Source organism: Danio aesculapii, chromosome 11 (genome assembly GCF_903798145.1).
Source record: "Danio aesculapii chromosome 11, fDanAes4.1, whole genome shotgun sequence".
Classification (NCBI taxonomy): Eukaryota; Metazoa; Chordata; class Actinopteri; order Cypriniformes; family Danionidae; genus Danio; species Danio aesculapii.
Genome location: NC_079445.1, coordinates 5929389 through 5942559, shown reverse-complemented (window position 1 = coordinate 5942559; position 13171 = coordinate 5929389). Strand labels below are relative to the sequence as shown.

General features: G+C 38.2%; 1 protein-coding gene across 1 annotated transcript; it reads left to right on the top strand.

Moving 5' to 3' along the window:
• Window positions 1-3814: 3814 nt before the first annotated feature.
• Window positions 3815-12052, top strand: LOC130237481 (retinol dehydrogenase 10-like). The gene is made up of 5 exons (XM_056468426.1): window positions 3815-4285; window positions 9311-9409; window positions 10014-10162; window positions 11693-11824; window positions 11912-12052. Exons 1-5 carry the CDS (start codon window positions 3836-3838, stop codon window positions 12033-12035), a joined length of 954 nt encoding a protein of 317 aa, XP_056324401.1. The 5' UTR covers window positions 3815-3835; the 3' UTR covers window positions 12036-12052.
• The last annotated feature ends 1119 nt before the right edge of the window (window positions 12053-13171 follow it).

Here is a 13171-nt window from a genome sequence, read left to right as displayed (position 1 = left end):
AACAATGCATCAAAGGCAATGTTGTTTCACATGTCCAAGACTCTGATAAAAGGTAAAAAAAAATCCAGTCCATTACTTTATTTATTGAAAATACGTCATTTTGTGTGTGTTTTTTTTTCACCAAATCAGTGAATTTGTCAATTAAAGGGTTAAAATCTTGTAGTTTTCTAAACAATTTAGTAGTTTTGATCAGGACTGAGGTTGATTAACAGATTTATGCAAAACATTCAGAAAAAAATGAACTGATGCATTTTTACAGCAGTTTAATTTAGTGGATGTTTTCATTCTAAACACAACAAAAGGGTAGTACATTTAAACAGTGCACAAGGGTTATTTTAAGGAATAAAAACATGCTTACAAATGACAAACTATATAAAGACAAAACTTGCATTAAAAAATAACAATCTATATCAAGCAAAAACAACATGCATTTAGAAGAATTTTCCCTATTATTATTCAGCTTTTACTATTACTATATATTTGTTTTTACTAATTTACAATCTTACTCACATTGTTTTGAGCATCGACGACCTGCATGAGCTGCTCTTTGAGCTGTTGGGGTCTTGAAGCTCTTTTCATAGTCAGAAAATGACACTTTAAAAAATGTCCACTGATAAATGTGCAACAGTATAAGAGCACAAACAATATGCATAGCCCTTATTAAACCTGCATCACTGATATGAAACTTCTATATAGTCAGTCCCATTTGAGCTCAACTCTCCGTGTCCACATATAAATGCAAATGACCCAAATGGTTTCAGCAGGTGCAACATGGGGTTTTAAACATGATTTAAAGGAACACTGCACCTTTTTGAGGCTCCTGAAGTTAAACAGCTGACTTGAACAAATTATTAATCCATTCAGCCAATTTCTTGTTCTGGCGGGGTCACTTTTAGCTTAGCTTAGCATAATGAATTGAATCAGATTAGACCGTTAGCATCTTGTTCATAAAAATCAAAAAATGAGTTTTGCTAATATTCCCCAGCAGACACACAACATCATAAGATGTTAATATTAGGTTAGATTTAGGTTGCCAGTATCTAAAGACAATGTCATTTTTATGTCCAATAACGACGTCAAATGATGTTGATATTAGGTAGATTTTAGGTTGTGTTGGAAAGTGACCAACGTCAAGCCAACATCTTAAACCAACGTCATATTGACATCAAATAGTGATATTTATTTGTCAGGTATGGCAACCAAAATCCAAAGTCTGATAGACGTCATAGTGGTAATGTCCACACATCAAGCTGTAACATCATTAGACGTTGATATTTGGTTGTTTTTAGGTTGCGTTGCATTGCGTCTGTCTGACACTGGACATTGACGTCAACCCGATTTTAATTTCCAAACAAAATGCAACGTTGGGGTACAGCGTCAATCTGACGTTGTGTTGACATTGTGTCTGCTGGGTTCTTATTTAAAGCTTGAGTCTTCTGTGGTTACATTGTGTAATAAACAGACGCAAAATGAAAAATACTGTTTTCTAAGCCAATATTGCTAGGAACAAATTCTGGCGTAATAGTCAAGAAACTCTAGGGGAGAAAGTAACCCCAGCTAAATGGATTTTAAAATTCATTTAAGTCAACAGCGTAACTATGTAGCCTTCAGACTTCAGACAGGCTGTTGAGCCAAAGGTCCGTGAGCGGTGTTTGGCGTGACAACTGAGGCTGATACTAAACTCTAGGAAACTTATATTATTAACCTTCTCAGTGTTGCCTGATGTAGCTTACTGATTCCAGCCCAAAGACTATCCAAAAACAGCTGAAATTCAAAAAGACCCTGCTGAAAAATCCATCTTAAACCAGCCTAGGCTGGTTGGCTGGTTTTAGCTGGTCAGCCAGCCTGGTTTTAGAGGGGTTTTGGCCATTTCCAGGCTGGTCTTAGCTGGTCAGGCTGGGAGATGACCAGCTAAAACCAGCTTGACCAGCCTCGACAGGCTGGGAGCCCAGCCAAAACCAGCTATGTCCAGCTTAAACCAAGCTAGTCAAGTAGGTTTTGGCTGGTTTTAGCTGGTGATTTTCCAGCCTGACCAGCTAAGACCAGGCTGGAAATGGCTAAAACCCCTCTAAAACCAGGATGGTTGACCAGCTAAAACCAGCCAACCAGTCATCTGGAAATCACGGTAAGTGCGGGTGGGGGGTGGGGGGTGGGGGGGGGGGGGTTGTTGTGACGATCACCAGAATCACGCTCAGTTGGGAGGGGAGCCCTATGTTCCAGGGGACAGGCGTTACAGTGCAAAACCGCCCAAATTTTCACTACCCGCCAATGTCCTTTTTAGCCGCAAAAATAAATTATAAACTGCCCAATATGGCAACATTGAACCTTCTTCTTCTTCAAAAAAGGGTGTAATATCATACCGCCTGGTGAAGCCTTGGTACAGAATAGTGTTTTTTTTACACCTGAATGAGAGTATTTCCTAGCAATATTGGCCTAGAAAATAGTAACTATTCATTTCCCCCTCTATATTATTACACAATATAACTACAGAAAACTCATTTTAAATTGAATATTAGCAAAACTCTTTTTCGAATTTTTAGAACAAGATGCTAACGGTCCAATCCGATTCAATTATTTATGCTAAGCTAAGCTAAAAAAAAAAAACCCAGTCAGAACAAGAAAATGGCTGAATGGATTCAAAAATTGTTTAAGTCAGCTGTTTAACTCTAGGAGACTTATAAAATTACTGTTTCTTTAAATCTGGATTAATATTTTCCATCTGCTGCTGGCGAGTTCAAAAGTGGTGGCTCTAAAGTATGTGTCCACTAAACTCAGGAAGTGTCTCTCGCACTTCCTCTCTTGTAAAGTACAAGGCTGTTTCTCAATATGCATTCTTCAGCACTCTTGCACCCTCGTGTACCAACTACTTGGGTAGGTTGTAAAACATAGGCTACTGGGGTAAGTTGTAACAGGTGGACAAAATGCACAAAAAAAAACTAAGGGTACTCAGTGATATGCCACAACAACAGTTTTATTGTAAATAAATGACTGCAACAATGAAATATATGTGAATATTGGAATGTGCATATTGTGTGTGTGCATGCACATGTGCATTTGTGTGTGCAAATCTGTACGTGCACATTCATATGTATGTGCGTGTAAGTGTTTGTATACTTTCAAAACACATGTTTCAACCTACCCCACCACTGTCACCTATTGTTTAGCTAGCTGTATTAGCATGGTGCTTTGAAATTAGCAGGAGGTTGATACACCATACTTTACTAGAGAAACTACAGTTTGACCTGATATATCTCATACAACATCATCTACAACGGTAGAGGTACTAAACAAAATATTATCTTGTAATTTTTTTTTAACTTTCTTACCAGAATTTCATCTTCTGTTGTAGCTTCTGGAGATATTGCAGGACTGACTGGAAAATCTTCATGTGATTGTTAAGGAAACCTGAGGAAACTGAAAATGTTACATGACACCTATCTTATACCTGATTCGGTGAATTACTGGAACTGGTAGTGTTACAATTCTCCCTGTGTTTCAACTATCCCCGGTCTCCCCTTAACATAGTTTATCCCCCACAATATGTAACACTCTTCAAGTGGTTTTTTTTTTTTTGTTGTTGTTGATATTTTGACGAATAAAAGCATTTAAAATCAATCAATAAATGATCATTAAAATACACGAATATATATATTCCTTAACGTTAATATTTGAATGCCAATAAAAGCATTCAACAGAGCAACAAACAGGTTCAAAACCATCAATCAGATAAGCAGAGTTAATCCAGCACTGATTATATAAACCGCATGCACAAAGTCTCATGCAGTTGGCTTGCGGGACATAGAAATCTCCAAGTTGGTTCACTAATAAAAGCATCATGATAGTGCTTATAGATCTCCTGTTGATGCTGTTGGAGCTGACCTGCACCATCATCAGCGCGGTGGTTCGAACAGTCCTGCGGCCGCGGCTGAAGTCGGTGTCCGGCGAGGTGTGTCTGATCACCGGCGCCGGCGGAGGACTCGGCCGGCTCTTCGCGCTGGAGTTCGCCAGAGAGGGAGCCGAGCTCGTGCTGTGGGACTGCAACACTGAAGCCAACGAGCTCACGGCCAGACAAGTGAGGGAACGCGGATGCAAAGCGCACACGTACACGGTAGACCTGTCCCAGCGAGAGAGCATCTATCAGAACGCGGAACGGGTGCGAGGAGAGGTGGGAGAAGTCGGCATACTGGTGAACAATGCGGGGGTTGTAGCGGGGCGAAGGCTGCTGGAGTGTCCGGATGAGCTGCTGGAGAGGACGCTGCTGGTCAACTGTCACGCGCTCTTTTGGGTAGGACTGCTCAGATAGATTTTTTATATTGCTGCTCAGATAGTTTGTGTGTGTGTGTGTGTGTGTGTGTGTGTGTGTGTGTGTGTGTGTGTGTGTGTGTGTGTGTGTGTGTGTGTTTGTGTGTGTGCATTTACAGGAAAACCAGGCATCAAAAAATTAAAAGTTTCAAAGATATTTGAAATTCCAAAAAACAAAACAAAATGGAAGACTATTCACAACCCTACTGAAAAAACAGCTTAAACCAGCCTAGGTTGGTTGGCTGGTTTTAGCTGGTCGACCAGCCTGGTTTTAGAGGGGTTTTGGCCATTTCCAGGTTGGTTTCCAGCCATTTCCAGCCTGGTTTTAGCTGGTCAGGCTAGGAGATGACCAGCTTGACCAGCCTAGCCAGGCTGGGAGCCCAGCCAAAACCAGCTATGTCCAGCTTAAACCAGGCTGGTCAGGCTGGTTCTAGCTGGATTTAACTGGTCATTTTCCAGCCTGACCAGCTAAGACCAGGCTGGAAATGGCTGGAAACCAGCCTGGAAATGGCCAAAATCCCTCTAAAACCAGGCTGGTCAACCAGCTAAAACCAGCCAACCAGCCTAGGCTGGTTTAAGCTGGATTTTTCAGCAGGGAAGACACCAAATACAGCTTAATAACTTGCAATAGATGGATCTTTCACATTTTTTTCACAGCTTTAAGAAACTTCATTAAAAGAATAAGTCATAAAGGGGGGGCAATTGTCAAATTTCTTGAAACTGGGCCGCTGTCCTGTCATTTTATCCAACCCAAAAAACATATCGAAATAACAAACATAATGAAGTAAGAAGCTATACTGTATTAGAGGAATTAGTATTTTAATATAATAATGTGAACAGCATAAAGTGCAGATTCTGAAAGACAATTAAATTACTACAACTAAATATTATTAATAACATTACTTTTTTATTTTTAATAATAGTGCATTTGATGAGATGTGTGATGTTTGAATGCTACTGAAAGTCTATAAGCTGAAGTGTAAAGGTGCAGTGGCTGTAATCTGCCTGACTGAAAAGGTTAACAACAAGGGCTTAGTGTGCATATGACCACAAATCACACACCGATGCAGAACAGGACATTGCGCAGTGGATTATCAAATATCTAATCATGACAGCGGCTCATTACACTAAGTGTTAAATGTATTAAAAGTATTTAAAAACTCATCCCACACTGTTTGTGGGTGAACATGTTGTACTAGGAATTGTGTAGCCTATGAGAATTATGCTATTACTTCCTGAAGCAATACAAGAATGGAAAAATTCACCTGGCAGACAATAAAACCACCAGAATGTGCTTTATGCTGCACACTGATAGAGGATCTCTGGTCATATATAAAGAACTAATACATCTTAAAGAGACCCTTGACTTTTTTTTTGGAAATCAATTTATGATTCCCCTAGAGTTAAACAGTTGAGTTTAACCATTTTTGAATCCATTTAATCCACCTCTGGGTCTGGTGGGAGCACTTTTAGCTTAGCTTAGCATAAACATTGAATCAGATTAGACCATTAGCATCAGCAGGCACAATGATATTATGTAGCACCTGAAAATAGTCCCCAGCTATAGGTAACTAACAGCAGGAGGATGTCATTGACGTGTCATTAATACGTGATGTCCTTCCACCTGCTGCAGCCATGGTACGGCAGTAAAGTTAATTGATTATTACGCTGGAATGAGAGTATAGTTCCTAGCATTATCAGCCTATAAATGACTGAAATCAGCCTATAAAAGAGTCAAGCTTTTTTTTTTTTCATATTTGAGTGAGATGCTAATGGTCTAATCTGATTCAATGATTTATGCTAAGCTAAGCTAAAAGTGTTCTGTCAGACTGGGTGTTTGGCTAAATGGATTCAGAAGCTGTAATACTTAACTGTTAAACTGTATTGAGTTGTTAAAATAAGCCAAGTGGAGTGTTTCTTTGAGGCTAAAAAGGCTAAAATGATTCTGTGATGATTTAAATACTGCAGAAAAACAAGTTTGCCAACAAATACGTGAAAAAATATTTAAATGTTTAAAAACAATGTTCCTCAAAGAAAGAGAGGAAGACATTTGGATATTTCACCTTCAACAGAGCATAACATCATTAGAAGAAGTGCTGTTGACTTCTCTGGGCTCAGAGGCATCTGGGATGGACCGAACCTTCGTCAAGTACATTGATATGTAGTTACATCCTCAAATGTCAGTAAAAACTGTACTTTGCCAAAACGAAGCTCTATGTTAAGGTAAAGCACATTAATATAGCAGCATTTTTTTATGACACTGTATAACAATAATTAATATTTTTACAGTACTGTGACAGTTGGGTTTAGGGTTGGGGTGGGAGTAGGGGTTAAAAAATACAATTTATTGGGTAATTTAATAGATAACATAAATAATACTCGCTACAAATACTGTTTTTATGTTACTGTGACGGTTGGGTATAGGGGTGGGGTGGGGGTAGACGTTAATGAAATACAATAAATTGGAAGTTAAATAAATAATATAAATAATTCTCGTTAACTTCCGGCTGCAGACGTATCCGATCTAGCAACAACCCTATGTTAACAGTATCCAGAAGCGCCGTCGACTTCTCTGGGCTTGAAGGCTTCTGGGATGGACCAAACCTTTGTCAAGTACAATGATATGTAGTTACATCCACAAATGTCCGTTAAAACAGTACTGTGCCTAAAGGAAGCCCTATGTTAACAGTATCCAGAGGCGCCGTCGACTTCTCTGGGCTCGGAGGCTTCTGGGATGGACCAAACCTTTGTCAAGTACAATGATATGTAGTTACATCCACAAACGTCCATTAAAACTGTACTGTGCCTAAAGGAAACCCTATGTTAATAGTATCCAGAAGCACAGTCGACTTCTCTAGGCTCGGAGGTATCTGGGATAGACCAAACCTTCATTAAGTACAACGATATGTAGTTACATCCACAAATGTCAGTAAAAACTGTACTGTGCCTAAAGGAAACCCTATGTTAACAGTATCCAGAAGCGCCGTAGAATTCTCTGGGCTCGGAGGCATCTGGGATGACCCAAACCTTCGTCAAGTACAATGATATGTAGTTACATCCACAAATGTCAGTTAAAACTGTACTGTGCCAAAAGGAAACCCTATGTTAACAGTATCCAGAAGCGCCATTGACTTCTCTGGGCCCGGAAGCATCTGGGATGACCCAAACCTACGTCAAGTACAATGATATGTAGTTACATCCACAAATGTCAGTTAAAACTGTACTATGCCAAAAGGAAGCCCTATGTTAACAGTATCCAGAAGCGCCATTGACTTCTCTGGGCCCGGAAGCATCTGGGATGACCCAAACCTTCGTCAAGTACAATGATATGTAGTTACATCCACAAATGTCAGTCAAAACTGTACTGTGCCAAAAGGAAACCCTATGTTAACAGTATCCAGAAGCGCCATTGACTTCTCTGGGCCCGGAAGCATCTGGGATGACCCAAACCTTCATCAAGTACAATGATATGTAGTTACATCCACAAATGTCAGTTAAAACTGTACTATGCCAAAAGAAACCCCTATGTTAACAGTATCCAGAAGCGCCATTGACTTCTCTGGGCTTGGAGGCATCTGGGATGACCCAAACCTTCGTCAAGTACAATGATATGTAGTTACATCCACAAATGTCAGTTAAAACTGTACTATGCCAAAAGGAAGCCCTATGTTAACTGTATCCAGAAGCGCCATTGACTTCTCTGGGCTCGAAGGCATCTGGGATGACCCAAACCTTTGTCAAGTACAACAATATGTAGTTACATCCGCAAATGTCAGTTAAAACTGTACTGTGCCTGAAAGAAGCCCTATGTTAACAGTATCCAGAGGCGCCGTCGACTTCTCTGGGCTCGGAGGCATCTGGGATGGACCATCACACAGTGGAAACGTGTACTGTACGTGTATTTTTTGGGGGGAAGAAATGGACGCTGTGTGCTCTGGACCAAAGAAGAGAAAGATCATCCAGCATCATGTCTAAAAGTCAGGGTCTGTCATGGTATGCGTTTGTGTCAGTGTTCTTGGCAAAGGTAACTTGCACCTCTATAATGGCATCATTAATGCTGAAAAGTACAACGAGATTTTGGAGCACAATATGCTCATATCTTTTCCAGGGATGCCCATGTATATTTCAACAAGTCAAGGGGAAACCACATTCAGCGCACATTATAAAGTCCTAGCTGCGGAGGAAGAGGATACAGGTACTTGTATGACCTGCTTGCAGTCCTGACCTGTCTCCAATAGAGATTGTGTGGTGTATTTTGAAGCACAAACACTTCATCACTTGGTGTCTTCAGTCCCTAAACATATCTTAAGTGTTGTGAAAAAGGATGGCAACATTACAAAGTGGTAAATGCTTTAGTGTTCCAATATTTTTTTTAATATCTTGCAAGAACCATACTTGGAATACGTGTTTATTTTGAAAGAATAATAATAATAAAAATCACGAGGAACACATGAGGAAATACAAGTCAAAGTAAATTTAGAAATCACTACTTTCTTTTATATTTGCGTTTTCCATACTGTCTCAACTTTTTCTGATTTGAGTTGTATATGTGCACTATGGAAAAATTATTATTAAATTAATATAAATATAAACATTAATACATTTTAAATCCAACCAGATGAATTTAACAGTGCGTTTTCACTCATATCATTTTATAATTCGACTCATTTTGAAATATACTTGAATACTCCTGCTGAATACACACCAATTGATGGCAAACTTAAATATGCTTTAAATATCATTTCATTTCTTTAAAATTTTATTTCATGTAATTAAATAAAATTGAACATATTTCAAATGTTCTTGAAATATTCAAGTATTTAAAACATAAACACTACAGTCAAAATTGTGATTAAGTCCATTACCTGTGCTTTAGTATCCAAATTAGCTTCTTTCAGTTAAGTGTTAAGAAAGTAATAAACTGCTAACTTGCTATACACTGCACATACAATACAATAAAACACACTTTATTTCCAGAAGTGTCTACATACTCTTTTCTTTTTGCCAGATGACGAAAGCCTTTCTGCCACAGATGAAAGCCAGGAATCACGGCCACATCGTCACTGTGGCGAGCACTCTGGGTCTGTTCAGTACTGCTTGTGTGGAGGTATAAGCTGGACATCATTATTTAAGGATATACAGTTGAAGTCAGAAGTATTAGCCCCCCCTGTGTTATTAGCCCCCCTGTTTATGTTTTCCCCCAAGATTTTTTTTCAACTCATTTCTAATCATAATAGTTTTAATAATTCATTTCTAATAACTGATTTATTTTATCTTTACCATGATGAGAATAATATTTGACTAGATATTTTTCAAGACACTTCTATACAGCTTCAAGTGACATTTAAAGGCTTAACTAGGTTAATTAGGTTAACTAGGGGGGTTAGGGTATTTAGACAAGATATTGTATTACAATGGTTTGTTCTATAGACTATCGAACAAAAAAATTGCTTAAAGGGGCTAATAATTTTGACTTTAAAATGTTTTTTAAAAAATTTAAAACTGCTTTTATTCTAGCCGAAATAAAACATGTAAGACTTTCTCCAGAAGAAAAAATAGTATCAGAAATACTGTGAAAATTTCGCTCCTCTGTTAAACATCACTTGGAAAATATTTAAAAAAGAAGAAAAAAACTCAAAGGAGGGCTAATAATTCTGACTTCAATCAGTTGTTTTGCAGCATGACGGCTCATCTGGTCTCTCCTGCTCTAGGATTACTGTGCTAGTAAATTTGGAGCTGTAGGTTTCCATGAGTCTCTGACACACAGTCTGTTAACAGAGGAAGGTGTGGACGGAGTGAAAACAACACTGATCTGCCCGTACATTGTCAACACCGGCATGTTTACTGGATGCCAAATCAGGTGAGAAATAAAAAGACCATGTTCCAGGGAGACGTTTTCCTACAGGTAAACATACACTCACCGGCCACTTTATTAGGTACACCTGTCAAACTGCTCGTTAATGCACATTTCTAATCAGGCGATCACATGGCAGCAACTTAAAATGACATTTAGGCATGTAGACATGTTCAAGAAAATCTGGTGCAGTTCAAATCAAGCATCAGAATGAGGAAGAAGGTGATTTAAGTGACTTTGAATGTGGCATGGTTGGTGGTGCCAGACAGGCTGTTCTGAGTATTTCAGAAACTGCTGATCTACTGGAATTTTCACGCACAACCATCTCTAGGGTTTACAGAGAATGTCCAAAAAAGCAGCAGAAGACCACACCTGTGCCACTCCTGTTAGCTAAGAACAGGAAACTGAGGCTACAATTCATACATGCTTACAAAAACTGGACAATAGAAGATTGGAAGAACATTGCCTGGTCTGATGAGTCTCGATTTCTGCTGCGACATTCAGATGGTAGGGTCAGAATTTAGCGTCAACAATATGTAAGCATGGATCCATCCTGCCTTGTATCAATGGTTTAGGCTGCTGGTGGTGGTGTAATGGTGTGGGGGATATTTTCTTGGCACATTTTGGGCCTATTAGCACCAATTGAGCATCGCATCAACGCCACAGCCTACCCAAGTAGTACTGTTGCTGACCATGTCCTTCCCTTTATGACCACAGTGTACCCATCTTCTGAAGGCTACTTCCAGCAGGATAACGTACCATGTCATAAAGCGTGAATCATCTCAGACTGGTTTCCTGAACGTGACAATGAGTTCACTGTACTTAAATGGCCTCCACAGTCACCAGAGATCAATCCAATAGAGCATCTTTGGGATGTGGTGTAAGGAAGATTTGCATCATAGAATTGCCCAAATCTGCAGCAACTGCGTGAAGCTATCACGTCAATATGGACCAAAATCACTGAGGAGTATTTCCAGTACCTTGTTGACTCTATGCCATGAAGGATTAAGGCAGTCCTGAAGGCAAAAGTAGGTCCAACCTGGTACTAGTAAGGTGTACCTAATAAAGTGGCCAGTGAGTGTATTAAAACCAAATTTTTGAAATTAGTATGTATATGTGTGTGTATATATATATTATTTATTTATTTATTTATTTATTTTACACCCTTAGGTTCTAGATTTTCAAATAGTCGTGTCTTGGCTTGATATTTTCCTCTCCAAACAATCAAATTGAAGCAATATTCTTATTTCAAATAATAAAATCCTTGTTTTTATGTGGTTGTGTGGATTAGGAATAATATGAATACATGAATGACACTGTGCCAATGCCTCCACTCCTCAATATGGTACATATTTGTAACTATATCATAACTATCTGAGAATCCCATAGCTTTCTGTGGGAATGTGTCTTCATTTGTGTTCCACAGGTTTGAAATAAGGCTGAGATATTAATTATTTAATATAATTTTTATTTGTATTCCAGTAAAATGATTCTACTATAGCACATTAAAGCTGCTTCTAATGTCTCCTTCAACAGGCAGGAGCTTCAAGGCCTGATTCCCCCTCTGGATCCTCTCTACTGTGTTCAGGAGTCCATGAAGGCCATTCTGGCTGACCAGCAGATGATCTGCATTCCTCGTCTAATGTACTTTGCATTCCTGTCGCGGGCGTAAGTACATCCTCTGTCCTCTGCTAAAGTCCTGTTTTTCTGATTGAGACAGGTTAACATACTACACTTCTCTCCTGTTGTCTTCAGGTTGCTCCCCTGGGATGCTAATGTTGCAACTTACCGTTTTATGGGAGGCGACAAATGCATGTATTCCTTCATTAAGAGCAAACAGCAGCAGCTTGTGAACGGTCATCATGTGAAATCCTCTTAGCCCTTATAATAGCTACTTTATACACTGTTAACAATTTCCTGTAGCATCTACAATAACTTACTGGCAGTAATTCGCCAGTAACTTACTGTAAATCAGTTACAGCAAAAATACTGTATTTACATTTACAGCACTATGTATATTGCTGTAATATATTTATTTACAGTTTTGTATATATCTTAACCGTAAAATACAGCAGTCTTCACAATGCTACATTAAAATACAGTAACATACCACATAACTGACCTACAGTAAAATACAGCTAATATTACAGTTAAATACTGTGTAATTTACAAAATCGTTGTTCACATGTTCACATTTAATGGCGTACGTTCACAAAATGTAAAGTATTAATGTTTTTGAAACCAAGTCATGGGGACCAACAGGAAACTAAGAAATCAAAGGAAAATGCTTTGTTTATCTGAACACATTCTATTGTTTTAGGATGCAATGAGTATTACAGTAGAAGTAGTACTAAACGGTTTGGATTGTCATATAGTTGATTTACTGAATAATTTAACATATAAAAACATATTACATTTAAAGCAACTTTTAAATTTAGCTTGAAAATTGACTAATTATGTTTTAATATTTGTTTTTTAATGTTAATAACTGTCTATTCGCTAATGCAGCTCATTTTTTTGTAAAGAGACTAATGATATTGCTGATAATCGGTAGGCTGCATCTTTAGAAGTAATGGTGGTATATATACATACACATACACACACAGTTGAAGTCAGAATTATTATCTCCCCTGAATTATTAGCCCCCCTGTTGATGTTTCCCCCAATTTCTGTTTAATATAAACATAATTGTTTTAATAACTCATCTTTAATAACTGATTTATTTTCTTTGCCATGATGACAGTAAATATATATAGCTTATAAAAACCATATAGCTTAAAGGGGCTAATAATTTTGTCCTTAAAATGGCTTTAAAAAATTAAAAACTGTTTTATTCTAGCCGAAATAAAAGAAATGAGTTTCTCCAGAAGAAAAAATATATTATCAGACATACTGTGAACATTTCGTTGCTCTGTTAAACGATTTGGGAAAAAAAAAAAAAAAAAAAAAACATTCCAATGAGTGCTAATAATTCTGACTTTAATTGTGTGTGTGTGTGTGTATATATATATATTT

Excerpts from the sequence above, each read along its gene's own strand:
- LOC130237481 (XM_056468426.1), top strand. The coding sequence starts at position 3,836 with ATGATAGTGCTTATAGATCTCCTGTTGATGCTGTTGGAGCTGACCTGC. Across the intron at positions 10,163-11,692 it reads TTTACTGGATGCCAAATCAG|GCAGGAGCTTCAAGGCCTGA; the intron begins GTGAGAAATAAA and ends CTCCTTCAACAG. Across the intron at positions 11,825-11,911 it reads TTTGCATTCCTGTCGCGGGC|GTTGCTCCCCTGGGATGCTA; the intron begins GTAAGTACATCC and ends TGTTGTCTTCAG.